General features: G+C 33.2%; 3 protein-coding genes and 1 non-coding gene across 4 annotated transcripts; 1 reads left to right on the top strand and 3 right to left on the bottom strand.

Moving 5' to 3' along the window:
* The first annotated feature begins 5,877 nt into the window (after positions 1–5,877).
* On the top strand, positions 5,878–6,823 carry LOC111779306 (auxin-induced protein 22B-like). The gene is made up of 3 exons (XM_023659428.1): positions 5,878–6,136; positions 6,213–6,527; positions 6,617–6,823. The coding sequence occupies exons 1-3, from the start codon at positions 5,982–5,984 to the stop codon at positions 6,684–6,686; spliced, it is 540 nt and encodes a 179-aa protein (XP_023515196.1). The 5' UTR covers positions 5,878–5,981; the 3' UTR covers positions 6,687–6,823.
* A 27-nt stretch (positions 6,824–6,850) lies between these two features.
* Positions 6,851–7,046, bottom strand: LOC111779430. Its single transcript, XR_002812696.1, has one exon. It is a non-coding gene; the product is annotated as a U2 spliceosomal RNA (small nuclear RNA).
* A 1,099-nt stretch (positions 7,047–8,145) lies between these two features.
* Positions 8,146–9,921, bottom strand: LOC111778928 (CBL-interacting serine/threonine-protein kinase 7-like). Its single transcript, XM_023658940.1, has one exon. It carries the CDS (start codon positions 9,722–9,724, stop codon positions 8,426–8,428), a length of 1,299 nt encoding a protein of 432 aa, XP_023514708.1. The 5' UTR covers positions 9,725–9,921; the 3' UTR covers positions 8,146–8,425.
* Positions 9,922–14,260: 4,339 nt separating this feature from the next.
* LOC111779410 lies at positions 14,261–16,496 on the bottom strand. The gene is made up of 4 exons (XM_023659582.1): positions 16,221–16,496; positions 15,349–15,771; positions 15,070–15,262; positions 14,261–14,984 (listed from the first exon to the last, which is right to left on the bottom strand). The coding sequence occupies exons 1-4, from the start codon at positions 16,236–16,238 to the stop codon at positions 14,392–14,394; spliced, it is 1,227 nt and encodes a 408-aa protein (XP_023515350.1). The 5' UTR covers positions 16,239–16,496; the 3' UTR covers positions 14,261–14,391.
* Positions 16,497–18,073: the final 1,577 nt, after the last annotated feature.

Raw genomic sequence — 18,073 nt, 5'->3', positions numbered from 1 at the left:
ATCCAACATAGAATTGTTCTAAATTTAGCACATTTTATTTCTTTTGACCATTTTTTAACTTTGAGATCTCTCTCGTTGGGATGTGGTTTCAGTTCATTCGTTCATGTACCTCTTTTTTATTTGAACATTACAATTATATATATATATATATAAATGAGGTAGATGGGGAAATTTTATAATTTTTTTTTTCAATGAATAAAAAAGAGACACGTCACATGGAAGAGATCACATGCAACACACTAATCAACCTTTATTATACACTAATCACTTAATTAATATCCTACTCTTTCCATTAAAAATACTTTAAAGTTGCTAATCTTTGATTAAAATTTCTAATTATATTAATGTTTTTTTTTAACTATTTTTAAATAATCTAACATTATTACAGATATTAAAGGTGGAAATTCAAAGCTAGTAATTACAGGTTTGGCACTAATGTTCTAAATATTTAATTAAAATAAAATTTTGACAATAATTAAACTCAAAAAACTGTTTGGATATTGTAATTTTCAATCTAAAAATGCACTTAATATTAAATTTTAATTTTAATTTTCGTGAAATAGAGAATATTTATTTTACTAATTAAACCATTCAATCTCGTGGATCAATGAAAATTATTATTATAAATTAATTCCCTTTGATAAAAAAAAGAAATAAGGGATTCTTCCACGAACCTTCCTTATAAGCATATATGCACATGAAAATCATATCTTATAATTGTTTTTTTTTTAATTTATTAATATATTAAAGAAGGGTTCGTGATAGAAAGAGATCGAGCTTTGTACTAAGCTTTCGAAGCTTGTTTTCTTGGGAGGAAAAGATTTCCTCTTATCGGACTGATATCAATAAATAACTTGCTCGAGCGTAGAACAAAAAAAAAAGTATAACGAGAGAACGTTTTCAGCCTCGATATAAACTAATGCAAGATAGACGAACGAGTCAACGTAATCCAACACATTATTTGAGACCGAATGTCTACTCTTCTTATCCCACAAGACATATGAACATGAAACAACATTCATTCTAGGAAATAAGATGACATGGTGGTGACTAACAAACAAGTCACATCTCAAGAAGATGGAGACATTTCTTAGCGTAGCTGTGCCCTTGGTGTGTCACAGTCCCCATATTATGAATTAACGTTTTTTTTTTTTAATTCCTACTGGGGACCTAAAGGTGGAGACGAGGATCGGGATCAATTCCTCATATCTGCCTCACTTCGTGGATATCTCGATAGAATCATTACAATATTAACTTATCTAAATAAATATTCAACTCAAAATAATAAACAAATTATTGTCCATAAACATACAAATAGTATACGTTTAATATAGTATAGCCAAGTATTTTTTGGCTTAATAAAACATTTAAAACTAACAACAAATCAAATCTGGTATGATATTGATAATCCTCAATTTTGATACTTTTGAAAAGAGCAATTTTATAATATAGTTTTAAAAAGTAAAAATTAGGTACCAATAAGACCATAGTTTATTTGAAACCATCTCCATAAATATTCCAAATGTTCCTTTAATTTAGGACATGGTGGGGGCTNTTTTTTTTTTTTTTTTTTTTTTTTTTTTTTTTTTTTTTTTTTTTTTTTTTTTACCTTGGAATGTCCAAAGAAAAAAAAAAGACAAGGTATTTGATTATCCTTGACTTTATAATTGCCATTTATTATTATTTTGCTTCAAATAATAATAATAATTATTATTCTTACTGCCTAAGTTTACCTTAGCATTTAATGAATGTGTATAAATAATGTCAACTATATGAATATCAAGTTGATTTGTCTAGATAAAATATTATCTTAAACGTTAAATATTTATGCTAAATATTAATTTTTAAAAAAATATAATGATATTAATCGGGTGTGATTAAGGTTATTTGTATCACATTAAAATTATAACTAATCTTATGGTCTACGTCGATAATTATTTTGTGCTCGCATCATTATTTAAAATAATAATAAACAAATAAATCATTAAAAAAAAACATGTAAAAGTGTGGTTTTTTATTTGGTAGTTTGAGGTCATCGGTATCAGTTAGTGGGTGACAAAAGAATCTCAATCCTCTCATTATAAAAAAAAAATTAATAATAATAATAATAATATTATTATTATTATTATTATTAATTATTTTGAGTGCTTGTCTTTTAAATTATTTTCTATTCTCATGTAATTAAAAAATAAAATATATATATTTGAATATAAGTTCGGATCATTCAGCTTATTTTAATGTTGTGTTTGTCTACGTCTAGAATATAGTTCAATTGATAAATATATAAATATTTGATTAAGAGATATGAGTTTCAAATCCTTCGCTCTATCAAATTTAGAAAATACTTTTAATTATAACGTCTAAAATTATCATAGTTAAGTTTCGAATAGAAAACGTTAAAATTTTGTTCCAATTATACCCCTAAACTTTAATATATATATATATCGTAAAGTTGTAAATAAAAAACGTTAAATTTTCGTCTGAATCGCCCTTTACATTTAAAACACGAGTTTATATGCAACAAAAATTTTAATAACATCAAATTATCATACTTCACTTATTAACCACAAATATAATTAGAAATTTTTATTTTAAGAAAATGGAAATAAAATAGGAATTTGAAATTAATTATGTATTTCATGGCCCACAGAAAGAAGGAAGCAAAATTGGACACGCAACGGAACGCGGTCTGCAACAGGTAAAACGGCGTCGGTGAGTGGTAAAAAAATAAAAAATTTTTTTTTTTTTTTTTAATAAAAATGTAAAAAAGAACACGAATGGTAATGGCTGCAGATACGTGGCACGGGGTTTAAGGCAACAGGTGGCGTGTTTGTCAGGTGAGGACTTTGAAAGCTGCTGACAGCGCAATCCAACCAAACAGCCTCTGGACAGTGGACAGGGCCCCACGTTTCCTCGTCAGCATTACCACACGTGGACGATGGTCCAACCCACCGTACGTGTTCCCGCCGTTCTCAATCTCTGCCCCCACACGCTTCCAGTTTTCTCCCCGGCCCCACACCCCCAGCTTTTATCCTAAGATTAAATTACATAAATTTTACAAATTAAATTCAAATTATTATTTTTTTTTTTTAATTCTTTTGCCCTTCTCAATATTATACCCTCTGCATTAATTTTTTAATTTAATATTTAAATGATAAAAATTGAAGGTTTATAAATAAAAAATGAATAAACAAGATTTAAACTTAATTTATAATATAATTCTCAATTTTTTAATTTTATATCTAACAAGTCTCTTTATGTTTAATTTTGTGTCTAATAAATCATTGACTTACTCGACATTTTTTTTTTAAATTACGAACTTATTAGACTACCAGGAGTAGAAGATATTGTTCTTCTAGGCTTCCCTCAAAGTTTTAATAACATGTGTATATTAGGGAGAGGTTTTGACATTCTTATAAGAAATGTTTCGTTCCCCTACCCAATCGATGAGGGATCTCACAATCCACCCCCTTGAGAGTCTAGTGTTCTCACTGACGCACTGCCCGGTGTCTGACTCTGATACCATATGTAACAACTCAAACCCACCTCTAGCAAATATTGTTCTTTTTGGGCTTTCGGTCTTCCCTTAATGTTTTAAAACGTGACTGTTAGGGAGAGATTTCCACACCCTTATAAGAAATGTTTTGTTCTCCTGTTCAACCGATGTGAGATTTTACAAACCCATTAGACACAAAGTTAAAAGATCAAATACTTGTTAGATACATTTTACGTGACGAGGTGTACTAGCCACAAACAGGAAAGTTCAAGACTAAACCTAAACTTTTAACACAAGCAGTCAATATGAGTTGAGTGACGAGATTTGTGAATTATTTATGAGTTAGAACGGCGAGAAAGACGGGAGGAATGAATATGGTAGGAGAAAGATTAGGGTTTGAGACAATACATTAATGGTAGAAGAAGTAATATAATGTTTGGGTGAGAGATAGAAAAGGAAAGAGATTGTGCATATAGTTCAATGTATAGGTGATAATGGAACATAGGGGGATGGTCCAAAATTAGAGGTTGAATCATGTGGACGCAATGCTCAGAACCATAATTGAAAGATATTTGTTTTCAAGTTACAAAGTTATAAGACACTACAACAATTTAATGGATTTTAATGCACCCAAGACAAAGTTTCCCACTTAATTTTTTTGTCTCTATGTCGTGTTGTTTTCACTTCCTTACCTTATTTCATTTGTAACAACACCTGTTTGTTCTTTCTTTTATTGTTCATATTAATTTTGATGGGTGGAATGTCGTCATATGTGCAGGTACCCAAAGTTTTGGCATTGAATTTTTTTTTGTAAGAAACTGGCAACGAGATGAGTTAAATTATTTGGAAATAATTTGTGTATATGACGTTCGGGATAAGTTTGATATCACTTCGGAAATGGTTGGTGTGCAAATATGGATAAGGTGGTAATTTGTTGAGCAGAACACATACGTAACTTGTAAAATAGTGAAACTGTCGTACCCATTTTGATCTTTTAAATTAGAGATGTTGGAGTAAGAGAATTCATTTCGGACTTTTAACTCTCAAGTATAATTATCCATTTCTACTTGACAATCTAGGATTAGGGTCGGGTTGGTCTTCCTTTTGGCCTAAGGGTTTGATAATGAGTCAAGACAGCCATAGGTATCTTAATCAATTTCTTGAGATTTTGGCCCAAGGTACGTATTGTTTCCCCCACGACCATATAAACCCTAGGGTGTGGTCAGTTGGGTACGAAGCTAGGGGCTCCATTTTGGGTTAGGTTCATCTAGTTTGACTCTCTTGCCCTCTTTTAATTAGTTCGAGATATTATAGTTAGGTTCAATTTTATCAATATAACATAAAAAATTATTTTCATAATCTCTATATGTAGTATACCATTATAGCATAAAGACTCGTGCCTACTCCTTTTCAAATGTTTTAGTTCTTTCACTTTTTCAAATTGACTTTTTTTTTGTGTGAAACAAAAAAATTGAAATTTTTTTATTGTAAATGCAACACCCGTGTAAATTGAGTTGTTCATAAATAAATCAACAACACATTCGAATGAGAGCGATCTCAAATATAGAATGAGTAAAAAAAAGTTTAAAATAATTTAAAGTCGCTATTTAAACCAACAAGGTGTATTTTTTATTTCGACAGCTTAATCATAGAAACTTCAAAATTAAACATATTTTATTTAGAACAATCTTATCTCACTCGATGCAAAAGAATAACAGAGTCATTATCGTAACATTATAAAACCAAGGGTCGAGATTTGAAAGCAGTAATGAGTTAGAAGACGCGCACGAGGTGGGGGAGGATGGGTCCTTTGGTTCGTGGATTTTGGTACATTCTATTGATTTTGATTTACGAACCAACCACTACACACCGTGGGACTCAACCACCCCACGCCCACATCCACAACCAAATAGAGAACAAGAAACAAAAAATAAATTATTAAATTATTAAATTTTAAAAACTAATATTTACATATAATAAAATTTAAGGACGGTTTTAAACCTTTTTTTATTTTTATTTTAATATCTTCCCCAATTTTTTAGGCGTAACTCAAGTTGGTCAACTAGAGACGACTTTGACTTAGTCAACTGGATTTTTTTTTTCTTTTTAATTTTTCCATGTAATTATAAATTAACTTCTTCTAGAAAGAATATAATTTTTAATTGTGTTTGTTTTAATATTTTGAGAAAATTGTATAAATATATAAATTATATAAAATGTTTAATTTTATATAATTGTAAAGGCTATAGGGCCCCACATCACATGGCAATGCTTGTACCTTAACATCCAACGCTCCCGATTGGGTTTCCCACAGCCACGTAAACGCATCTCAACCGTCCATTTTCACTGCTCTTCCTGTCCCCTCCTCTGTCCCTCCTTTGCCGCTGTCTGCTCCCATTCCCGCCGACAAATTCCCATCCTCATCCCCTTCTTCATCTTATCTATAAAACCACCTTTTCCTTCTCTCCCAAACAAAAAAAAAAAAATGGATTCCAAGCTCTCCGATCTCAATCTCGGAGCCACCGAGCTCCGCCTCGGCCTCCCAGGAACCGCCGCCGAAAGCAACGGCTCTGCAGACAACTCTTCTGGGGTTCGAACTAACAAGAGAAATTTACAGAACGACTCTGCTCCTCCACCCAAGTACGTGCCGTTTTCGATTATGACTCTCGTTATGGTTTTTTGGGCTCTGTTTTGATTCTCAATTTGGGTTTTGTAGGTCTCAGGTTGTTGGGTGGCCGCCGATTAGATCCTTTAGGAAAAATACTCTGCTTCCCAAGAAAACAGAGGCAACCACGGCGGCGGAGGGCGGAGGGATTTATGTGAAAGTGAGTATGGATGGAGCTCCTTATTTGAGGAAGATCGATGTGGGTCTCTACAAGGGCTACCCTGAACTTCTCAAGGGTTTAGAGGAGATGTTCAAGTTCAGAATCGGGGCGTACTGTGAAAGGGAAGGGTACCGGGGATCGGATTATGCCCCAACTTATGAAGATAAAGACGGAGATTGGATGCTGGTGGGCGATGTTCCATGGCGGTGAGTTGTTCTAACAATTCCCTGAAATTCCAAATCTGTATTTAATTAAATTCATGAGCTTATTTGATTTGGTGATGAATTAAATGCAGGATGTTTATTTCGTCGTGCAAGAGGATGAGAATCATGAAAGGATCAGAAGTTGGGGGACTGAGAAATTAACACACAACGATATGATGAATTTATTCAAGTTTTGTAACATAAATTTGCTGATGAAATCAAATTGTAATTAATATATACTTTTATTACTATATATATATTCAGAAGTCTCTTTATGGAGTGTTGATAATTCCATAAAACTGAGAAGCTTTAATAACTGAATATTGGAGGGGTGCGCCTGGCCCACACTGTAGTGCAACGAATGGGCGATGCTCGAGAGCCCCAATAGCAAGCTACTGTGGTGGGCTCTCCCCCTTGAAAAATTAATTTAATATCATGTGGGCCGATGGCCCACGTATCAGATATTAAACTGATAAGAACAGATACTACACTTGATCTTAGCCAAAAGGCCGAGAAAGGTATGCTTTAGAATGGCGTATGCAGGCCTGTTTTATAGCCAGTCTCCTGCTCTTGCTTCTAAGTTTAACCGATGTGGGACATATTGCTCACGGCAATTCTGTTCATTTTCTAAAATCCCATTTTCGTTGGCAAATTTAATTTTTTTATTTTTTCTTAAATTCCAATTCAAATCCTATTTTTGTTCTGGAATATTGAGTTTAGCATTTCAGTTGTAAAAAGGAAAAAAATAAAAAATAAATAACAATTTTGATCTTTATTGTCTTGTTTTGTACAAAGACTATGATGTAAATAGAAAGATTATGAAACTCTATTATTGAATATATTTTGTCTTTTAAATTAAAAAAAAAAAACTAAAAAAAAACTAAAAAGACTTCAAAATTTAATAAACAACTATTCATATATTTTATACTGATTTTTAATATATTATTTATAAAGTAGTAAATAACATCTTTAAATTTTGTTCAACTTTAATAAGAATATGATTTAGAGGAGAAAAAGTATATTGGGTTTAATATTCATACATATATTTAAATAATTTTAAAATATATTGTTTTCATTTTACATATTATTAAATGCATTTTTGAAATTGAAATTTTCCGTTGGAAAACGTTTTTTTTTTTCTTCTCTCAATCCATAATTTTTCTTATTTTAAATAAGAGTTTTATCAAAAGTAAAAATATTGAGTTGTTCAAAATATTGTATAAAGTAAATAATTTTAAATAACACGATTATCTCAGGAGTTTTTGGACACGTACATACATCACAATTTACATTATTATTTTTTAATTTAAGACCCTCCCCTTCATAACCATCATGCAATAAGTCTTTTATAAAAAATTTATTTTCTTTATGCACCATTTCTTTAAACTATTTGTTTTTTTTATAATTTTTAAATTTCAACCTCTATGAATATATTTTATTAGAATAATTATAGATTTATTTGTATTTATTTATGAATTTTACCCTATTTTAGAATAATTATTGAAAAAAAAAAAAAAAAAAAAAAAAAATTAATGGGAGAGTTTTAAAAAGTGGGGCCGTTATATGTCCAAACCCTGTAATGCATAAAGATAATCTAGTTTATTAAATCTAACGTATTATTATAATACGCATGTTATTGAATGTTTCCATTAATGAAGCATGGGTGAAATCTTTTTGTTTTCTCAGTTGATTTCAGTTTCTGAAATCAACTTTCACAAGATTAAACACCATACCATTTCTAACATGTTAGACCTCCCCCTCTCCTCCCCTCATCAAATTAAGCTCTTCTAGTCCAATTTCCATATAAACAAACACCTTCAACAATACCCCCTGACCAATGCCAAGATGGAGCCCGAGCCGACTACCTTCCGAGCACCCGAAAAGAAGCCTTAGCTTGTGAATCATATGGCCTCCTCATTGGTATGCCAAGAAACAACAATGTCCTGCAACTTGGCTTTCAAATCCCCCCAATGCATCCTCTCGAACTCAGCTTTGGATTCAGCTACCTTGACTTCAACAATTAAGAGATTAGCAGTGATTTCCAAAACCTCCACCACCAAAATCATCCTCCCTTTCCCTAACCCAATTGCTCCGCTCTTCCCTTTCTCCACTCTGTACCCCAATTCCCCACCGATCTCTGTTACTCTCTCCTCCACCTTCTCCACGCTCACCGCCGTCGTGAATCTCTTCTTCTTACAATCATCCGTTGTCTCAAACAGCCCCGACAGATCCAAACCAGATGACATTGAAATTATATCAAAAGCATTTAATCCAGAAACCCCCAATTCAGATTTGTAATTACCCAACGATTCGAACAAGCTTCTGTTGCTGATTTGGGGCTTCGATCGCACCGATTTCTTGTACCACGAATGCTGCATCAACGCCTCGATGCTCATCCTCGTGTTCGGATTTGGATCCAGAAGTTGGAAAATCAAATGCCGAGCCGGCTTAGAAATCGAATCGGGAAATTGATACTCCCGGCGGTAAACTTTACTGTACATGGCCACGAGATTGTTGTCGGTGAATGGGAGGTGTCCGGAGAGTAAGACGAAGAGGATAACGCCGCATGACCACGCGTCGGCTTTTGCGCCGTCGTAGCCTCTCCTGGTGACTACCTCTGGCGCTGCGTAAGCAGGGGTTCCGCACGCTGTGTGGAGCATTCCGTCTTTGATTTGTTCTGGTAACGCTGACAGACCGAAGTCGGAGACCTTTAGGTTACCGTCTTCGTCGAGGAGGAGATTTTGGGGTTTGATGTCGCGATGAGCGACGGCGTTTTGGTGACAGAAATGCAGAGCAGAGACGAGTTGTTGAAAGTAGCGGCGGGCGGAGGATTCCGTTAACCTACCACGGCGGAGGAGTTTCGCGAAGAGTTCACCACCGGAGGCGTAATCGACGACGAGATAGATCTTCGTCTTTGTCGCCATGACTTCGTGGATTTTGAGGATGTTTGGATGGTGCTGAAGGCGGCGCATCGCGGCGATCTCACGGATAATGCAAGGCTCCATGGCGGCATCGATGGTTTTGTTCTTGTCGATGATTTTAATGGCGACGATGGAGTCATCGGCGAGAGAACGAGCCTGGTACACCTTAGCGAAGCTTCCACGGCCGAGAAAACGACCTAACTGATATTTGCCGAGAAGGATGGCGCCGGTGGGCAGCGGCGGGAGCGGCGGAGGGGTGGGCGGACCACCGGACTCCATTGTGAAATATCGGTAATCGAAACGGAGATTACCGACTGATGTTTCGTTTCAATTTAGGGAAAAGGGTTTTTATAGGCTCCATTTTTGCGTTCGTTGGGGATTTCCTTTTCCATAGAAATTTAGGAGTTTTCTTTTTCTTTTTCTTTTATTCCCCAAAATGCCCTTCTTATTTTTTTTACCATGATTAACGTTTTTGCTATTTTTGTAAATCCGTGTTGAGGGGTCAGTTTCGAGATAATGTGAGGGACAAGTTTAATTTATCATTTAATTTATCATTCAAATTAAGTTTTGATAATTTACTGTGTTAAACTTTGAATGAGACTTGAAACTTTACCGAGGGTCAAAATTGTAATCTAAAGTTGCATCGCTCATCTATCAACGGTCGGAAAATTTAAGAGCTGATGGGTGACGTGGCTGCTGTCGACTGTGAATGGAGTTATGACGTGGAGTCAGCAGTAGCGATTTAAGAAATTTGGCGACAGTGGAGTTGACACGTGGAGATACAGTTCATCGATTCGGAAATGTGGGGTCCAAATTTGGAGAAGTTGACTACGCTCCTATTATTTGTTGATTAGGTGTCTCGAAAATATTAAAAGAATAAAATTTAAGAATATTCCCCTAATTATACCTCCAAAAATACAAATTTTATTCTATTATTTGCTCTGTTGGTTGAAAATTAGAATATTTTAATTAATTGAACTATAATTTAATATGGTTTAACAGGTTTTTTTTTTTTTAATTTTTTTTGTTTGTTTCTCATAATATTTTTTTTTAAAAGAAAATATTTAAGTTCTTAGTTACTCTTTTATTACTGTTTTTACTTTGTGTTTTAAAATTTAGATAAAAATTAGATAAGAAAGAAAAAATAAAATTCTTTCTTCCCCTCCATGTGGTTGGTCTTCTAACTGACGATTACTTGCGATTTCAGCTCTATAGGAACGAAGTATCAAATCAAAATCAAGTCGTTTATTCAAACAACAATTGGAGGATTTCTTCTTATTCACCGAGGTCTCGAATATCCATCTAATGCATTCTTTTCAATCTTATACAAAGGATACACAGGCACCCATACCCGGCACCCATACCCGAAGATTTAAAATTGCTTCCTTTTTGCATTTAATAATATTAAGAGAGATATAGCAATACAACCTCACTGCTAGCACATATTGTCATTTTTGGTTTTGGAACTTTGGTTTTTAAAATGCGCCTACTAATAATAGGTTTCCACACGAATAATTTATTCTCATTCCAAAATCGAAGTGGGATCTCACAATCCATCAAACCTTTGAGACCTAGCGTTCTACTCGTTCCTCTTTCTGATGATCAAGGTGAGACCTCACGTATCCATAAATAATTTGTGCAATTGGAAAGGGTTTTGGAAGGTGATTTGAGCAAGCTCCTAGCCCATAAATGTAGAAACAGAGCTTATTGGGCTTCCTCAACCGGACGAATCTCTGTTTCTCTCGTCATCTTTCTAAGGTTTTCTGTGGCACACGATTTCTGCATAGTTCTTCAAATTTCTTGTGTAAAATGTGTTCAGTTGGAACCTCCAAGGGAATTCAGGAGATAGCCAAGTTTGGGCGTTACCCTACCTATCTGTTTAATGTTCACCTTCTTGTAAAAAATCGCAACAATTAGACTGACCTCTTGACCCGTAGGTCTTGACACAAGGTTAGAATTCTAACTATTCTAGAGTGGCATCTCACTGATGACACGTCGATGATATGTGATTTTGTGAGTAATGCAGGCATTTAAGTTCAGAGCTGTTGAACTAATTGGTCCGCATGTATCCATGTTACAGCTCATGCCCACTTTGGTTCGTTACGTATCGTTGTCAATTTCACGGTTTTAAAAAGCGTCTGTTAGGGAGAGGATTCCACACTCTTATAAAAGATACTTCGTTCCCCTCTCCAACTAACGTGGGATCTCACAATCCATGCCTCCACATCTCACTGATACTATTTGTAACAGCTCAAGCGCACTGCAAATAGACATCATTCGCTTTGACCCGTTACATATTGCCATCAGTCTCACAGTTTTAACCGATATAGGATCTCACAATCCACCCCCCTAAAGAGTCCAACGTCCTCGCTAGCATTCGCTCGATGTTTCTCTGATACCATTTGTAATAACTTAACTCCACCACTAGCAAATATTGTCCGCTTTAGTCCGTTACGTATCGCCTTCAGCCTCATAATTTTAAAACGCATCTGTTAGGGAGAGATTTTCATGCTCTTATAAGAAGTGATTCGTTCTCCTCTCTAGATCTCACAATCCATCTGTAGTAAAGTTATTGATGACTAAGAACACGAAGAACAAGAAGAGCTGAATCAAACTTTGGAGAAACCAATGCAATGTCATGTCTGATCTGGCTTATCCATTTTTGGAAGCTAGTTTCCTTATAAGATGATTATCCTTTTTACATTATGCAAATATTTTTGTTTTATTGGACTCTCAATTTTTAAATTACTTCAAGAAATTTAAATTATTTTTTTTTATTTTTATTTTGAGAGATTCAAGATAATAATTTTATTAAATATTTTATTTTTGAATAATCGTTGTAGATTTTTTAATAAACTCGATTTAAATATTATTTGAATATTAAAATAGCTATGCATAAACAATTTTTAAGTCAATTAAGTTTTAATTAATATTGCAATATTATAATTCAAAAGGGTCTCTATTACACTCATTATTATCATTTAATTTTTATTTACTATCAATTGAATTATTGAGAGATTAATTTATTTATTGATAATGATAAATAGGTCATATTGAAAACAAGACATTCATTATTAATTTTTTTTTTTAAATCAAATAATGTAAAGGATAATATATTATTATTTATTGAATCTTTCAATAAATAAACTTAGTTTTCATTAATTGATTTATTACCATCTAAAAATAAGCTATAAAAACCAAGCTTTTCAAACTAGTGTTAAGAAAAATCCAAATTTATTAAAACCATTAGTGGGTTTTTTTTTTTTTTTAATAAAATAAACTAATATTCTTCATTTTAATAAAAAAAAATGAAATATTTCTAAAATGCACGTGAGTGAGAATAAAACATTTTGAAAAGACTCGTGTTAGTCTATGAGAATAGTCTATGCTCTTAGAAGGAAAAGAGTAAGTAACATGATTATGTCGTAAGAGATGCAGGAGAATATCATGATTATTAGATGTCGAATTAAAATTTTAAGTCTTTTGAATGCAATTTTTTAAAAATATACTATAATTTTTTAAATAAGTTAGAATTACTCAATATTTGAAATATTAAAGTTTTTAATCCAATTTTGTACAGAAAAAAGTTATATCAACAAAATTAAATTTTAATCGATTTTTTTTTTTTTTTCAAAAGATGATTTTTGATTGACGATACTCTATAATCAAACTCTAATCCAATTGAACCTAAAGTCAAGGATAAGAACTATTCAACTAAGTCACTTATTTGAAAATAATTGAAAAAAAAATGAAAATAATATCCAAATTGGATATATTATTGGATAAGATATTAATTATTCAAATAGGATTTAAATATGTGACGAGCCTCTTTTCATGACCTAAGTTTTAAATAATTAAATGTCTTGATTGTGTCGATGATTATTTGGCTTGGAGCTAATATTATAATTTTATTATATTTTTAAAAGGGTAATAACCAAAAATGTATAATAAAAAAATAAAGGGGGAATCATGAGAATATTAAATGGACCCATCATTAGTTAAAAATAACAAGAAGTTGAATGGGTTTCTTAGAAAACCATTCAAATTAAATTAATTAATTAATTATATATATATAATTTTTTCCCACAATTTATAATTAAATCCAAATTCAATTATTAATATTATTGTTTATGTTATTTTACTCAGTTTAATTAATAAGTGTGGTAAAGGAAACTTTTTTTTTTTTCTAAATGTTCACATTAATTGAAACATTGTTTTTCATAAAAGTAGTTTTTTAAAAAATAAATAAATAATTCGAAATTAAAAAGGGAAAGAAAAGCTCTCAAAAGACGAGAAATTATTAATTTTGATGTATAAATATTTTGGCAAAATTATGCTTTTAAGTCGTCCTGCTGTTCCCTTTTAGGAAGCATTCACTCTTCAATTCAATTATAAAAAAACTCTTATATTTTAAAAAAAAATTAATAAAAATATTAACAAACTTTGTATTTTTATTTAATAAATTATTCTTTAACTTAAAAAAAAAAGTCGCGAATGGAGAGCTCACAGGCTAATGCCAAAAGCACATAGATAACGAAACAAACCAAAAAAACACGTGTTGCCAGTCATGATCAAGACGTTTCCACAAATGTAACAAAAGCTTAGACTTTGGTCGAATCGTAACCAATTTTGTATTTTATTTAATAAATTATTCTTCATCTTAAAAAAAAAAAAAAAAAAAAAACTCTTATTAGTATTGCAAAATTCTATAATATATATGTTTTTTTCAAAAAAAAAAAATTACAAAGACGATTGGCAATCCAAATTTTCAACCAAAAACGGAAGGATTTTCCTTTTTTTTTTTCTTTTTTTTTTCTCCACTAAACAAAAGGACATTTATATATATCCTGATATTTAATATTTACCCACTTAATTATTATTATTATTATTTTTTTCTTTTGTTTATGATATTTTAGATTTTCAATACAAAAAAATAAACAAAATTTCTACGGATTCTCTTTGAGGATCGATGTCAATCCAGTAACGATCTTCGCTCCTTTATCGAGACTCTTCGGTTTGATCGCCGGAGGTTGCCAGGCCGTCACTGCCACAGCCGCCTTCTCACCGCCATTAAAACATTTCTGCGGCGGAGGCGATGATTTCATCGAATCACTCTCAGGTGATGTTGTCGTCGTCGTTTCCTCGTCGAAAATCATTTCGAATTCTTCGCAGTCCGTCTCTATCGAGGACTGCTCGCTGCTGTCGCTTCGGTCCTCGTCCGTGATTTCGTTCTCGTTTTGCGATGGATTTGGAGGTTTGGATCTGATGTGAGAGGAAAGCCATTTGGATCTCATGTATTCGGCTTTCCTCCATGGCGGAAAGTGCATCCCCTTCTTTTTCAAGCTCTGTCTCGCCGCCTCCGATACGATCGAGACGATTTGACCTAGACGATCCGTTTTGCCGACGAAGATAGTCGGAAGTACTTGGAGGATCGCCTTGTACACACCAGTCGAACGAGCGATCTCAAACTCCGATCTGAAATCAATGTCTATCACCAATCTCTCGCCCTCCACCATCACATCGATGTATTCATATTCCCCTACACCAAGAATATTCAGTTTAATTCGAATCTACTGGAGTTTTTTTGTTTCATTGTTTGGTTTTGTTCTTAGAAGAGTGAGTACCTGCAGGATATGAAGGAGATTTGTCCCATTTTGATTTACAGATTGAAGAATCGTAACCGAGAGATGTAAGCGCATCCGTGACAACTTTTCTCAAATCGTTCTTCATTTTGTGAATTTTATTGTTCTTCTCAACAATCTTTGCGGTGTCCGCTAAGAGATTTCTCTCGGTTACACTGGCGCAGAGAATCAGACTCTGATTCCCAAAATCGATTCGGATCAATTTAAGTTTTCAAGACCTTAGAGTACTAATTTTCAGAGAATAATCGAAGTGGCGTTTACCTTGAGTAAATCGGAAACATCTGCACCAGATGATCCGATTGTTACAGATTCACCAAAGTCATCGGACTCATCGTCGGAACTGTCATTACTGTTTCCGTTGAAGCAATTACAGCGGTTGCGACCATTTTTCATAGCAGTGGCCACTGACGACTGCTTCTCGTTGCTCTCCTCTATAAAACACTGAATCATTTTAGCCAAACAGATGGAGCTCGGCTCGAACTCACCCACTCCATCTTTATTGACGATGAGCTGTGCGGCCTCTCCAGTCGCTATGGGCTTTTCCGCTGAAGAATTCTTTAGAACATTCGGAAACGGCCGATCGAAGAGCTTTCTCAAACGCGATTTCAGCATCGGCTTGCCTGGATCATTACGAATGGCAACCCTTCCATTTGGAGGATCGATATCAATAGGCTGAATCTTCATCTGGAGATGAAACGAAGAAAAGGTACGAACAGATTTTTTCAAAACAGGAATAAAAAAAGTAAATGAGGGTTTTAAGCTTAATCTGAACTCTAAAACCCTCAGGCTTTCTTTATGATGCAGTAATTAGTAATTACGACGCTCTTCATCTCTGCTCCATTATTAGAATCAATTAATAAGCACCGATTCATAATAAAATCAAAGAAGATGAACACAAACTCGATGCTTCTAATTTTCCTTTTCATACGTTCATCCCGCACTTAGAAATCAGAGAAATTACACAAAATTGATGAACAATCAGAGAAATTACTGCCAAGAAAACAATATTCCAGTTCAAAATTCATTCTCCTCCACCAAACACTCTTCTCAAATTCAAAATTACAGAATAAAAAAAACCTTAGAAGTCAGAATATACCAAAAAATTTAACCAAGAGGATGCTAGAGATGGATACCTTTCCCCGAAATTCCATGGAACTAGCGTGGATAACTTCGTAACTAAGCGAACGAGGAAATGGAATTCGGATCAGAGCTTTTCGTGAAATACATGACGGCGATGATCGGAGATTCGAAGAGTGCGAGCGGATTGTGAAGAATCAGTCGCTGGAATATTCATTTCACCGGCCCGACGGTCGTCGCCGGTGAAGATGATGATTAAGATACAGAAGTTTTGCAGGGATTTTTGTGATTCTCAAAAGGCGGATTGTGGAGTAAACAAAAATTGGGGCTGGACTTCTTTATAACAATTTCAGATTGCTGACTGGGACTGTTTAGCCACGTCATAACCCCATGGCATGTGTTATTTTTCATTTTTATAATGTAAGAATTGATGACGTGGAGGGTGAAAGGTATCATGCCGATGTAACGTGGCGATTTCTTATTCGTTGTGAGTCAATTATATTGAATTTACGCCAATGCCCTTAGTTCTAGTGGACTGTTTGATGACCCTCTGTATCCGGGGTAAAATAGTAAATCGCTCGAAAGGTCCAAATAAAGTATGACAGTACGAGATAATTTGTTTATTAATTTTTTCTTACCCATTTTTTTATTTTAAAAAATATTTCACAAATACTAATATTTAAAACATATTTACACTTTTAATATTATATAAAATTAACCTCTAATTTGTTTTTTCATTAATACTCTTAATTTTTTTAAAAAAAAATTCATTAATTTTCAAAAGTAACATTAAAAAATGCGAAAATAATCTACCAGATATCGATAGATGGTTTTTATATTTTTTTAGTTGAGATATTATTGAAACTTTCGCTATTTAGAGTTATTTTTATCAATTTAGCTTAAAGTTTAATATTATTAAATGAATTTAGTCTATTAATTTTTAAATTATTTAATAAATTTTTGGTCTTAATTTTAATTTAATCAAATCTTTTAACATAGTCAATAAAGATTCAGAGTAAAATACAATGAGAAAATAATTTAAAAAATTAGAAAAAAAGTATTAAATAAAAGTTTTACATCCTTTTGACCGAATATTAAGCTAAAGTTAAAACTATATTTGTATTTCTATTATATATAAAAACAAAAGGTTATAAGTTGCTTTTTTTTTTTTTTTTTGAAAATTATGATTAAAACTAATGAAATAGGTTTCCATTAAAGGGGAAAAAATTCAGCTTTTTTCAAATGTAATTATTCTTTTTTGTTAAGATAAAGTCTTTCAATATCCATTGCTATTATCTGTCAATTACTTATTGATTTTAGTGAAGAAATTAATAAAAGTTATAACCATAATGATTCCTTCTTCTTATTATTATTATATTATTATTATTTATTAATATGTTTATTAACAAATTTCTTCAAAAATTCTTATGTAACGTACAAAAATATAAATTAGGTAAACGTAACAACCTTCCTACATTTGGCACACCAGGTTGTCTGATACGCGCTCTTAAATTGCTAAGTGCTTGTAAATATTGTCTTATTTGAACTTTTACTTTCAAATTTCTCCAGATTCTAAAACGCATATGTTAAGGGAGATTTCCACACTCTTGTAATGAATGTCTTGTTTCCCTCTCAAATAGATGTGGGATCTCATCCACAAAGAGAACAATATCTGCTAGCGGTGGATCTGAGGCGTTACAAATGGTATCAGAGCCAAATTACCAGACGATGTGTCAGCCTTCTCGTTGTTCTCCGAAGGAGGGTAGACACGAGGTAGTCTGCTAGTAAGGACGCTGGCCCCAAAGGGAGGTGGATTTTGGGGTGGTCCCATATCGATTGGAGGAAGGAAAGAGTGCTAGCGAGGACGTTGGGCCACGAAGGGAGTGGATTGTGATGTCCCACGTTGGTT

The sequence above is a fragment of the Cucurbita pepo genome, chromosome LG17 (assembly GCF_002806865.2).
Source record: "Cucurbita pepo subsp. pepo cultivar mu-cu-16 chromosome LG17, ASM280686v2, whole genome shotgun sequence".
NCBI lineage: Eukaryota > Viridiplantae > Streptophyta > Magnoliopsida > Cucurbitales > Cucurbitaceae > Cucurbita > Cucurbita pepo.
This window is presented reverse-complemented; position numbering and strand designations above follow the sequence as displayed.

What these genes read in the sequence shown, in the direction of transcription:
- LOC111779306 (XM_023659428.1), top strand. Translation starts at nt 5,982, where the DNA reads ATGGATTCCAAGCTCTCCGATCTCAATCTCGGAGCCACCGAGCTCCGC. An exon ending in GACTCTGCTCCTCCACCCAA is followed by an intron (nt 6,137 to 6,212) that starts GTACGTGCCGTT and finishes TGGGTTTTGTAG; the next exon opens with GTCTCAGGTTGTTGGGTGGC. An exon ending in GTGGGCGATGTTCCATGGCG is followed by an intron (nt 6,528 to 6,616) that starts GTGAGTTGTTCT and finishes AATTAAATGCAG; the next exon opens with GATGTTTATTTCGTCGTGCA.
- LOC111779410 (XM_023659582.1), bottom strand. An exon ending in ATGTTTCCGATTTACTCAAG is followed by an intron (nt 15,263 to 15,348) that starts GTAAACGCCACT and finishes TTTGGGAATCAG; the next exon opens with AGTCTGATTCTCTGCGCCAG. An exon ending in ATCTCCTTCATATCCTGCAG is followed by an intron (nt 14,985 to 15,069) that starts GTACTCACTCTT and finishes TTCTTGGTGTAG; the next exon opens with GGGAATATGAATACATCGAT.
- LOC111778928 (XM_023658940.1), bottom strand. Translation starts at nt 9,724, where the DNA reads ATGGAGTCCGGTGGTCCGCCCACCCCTCCGCCGCTCCCGCCGCTGCCC.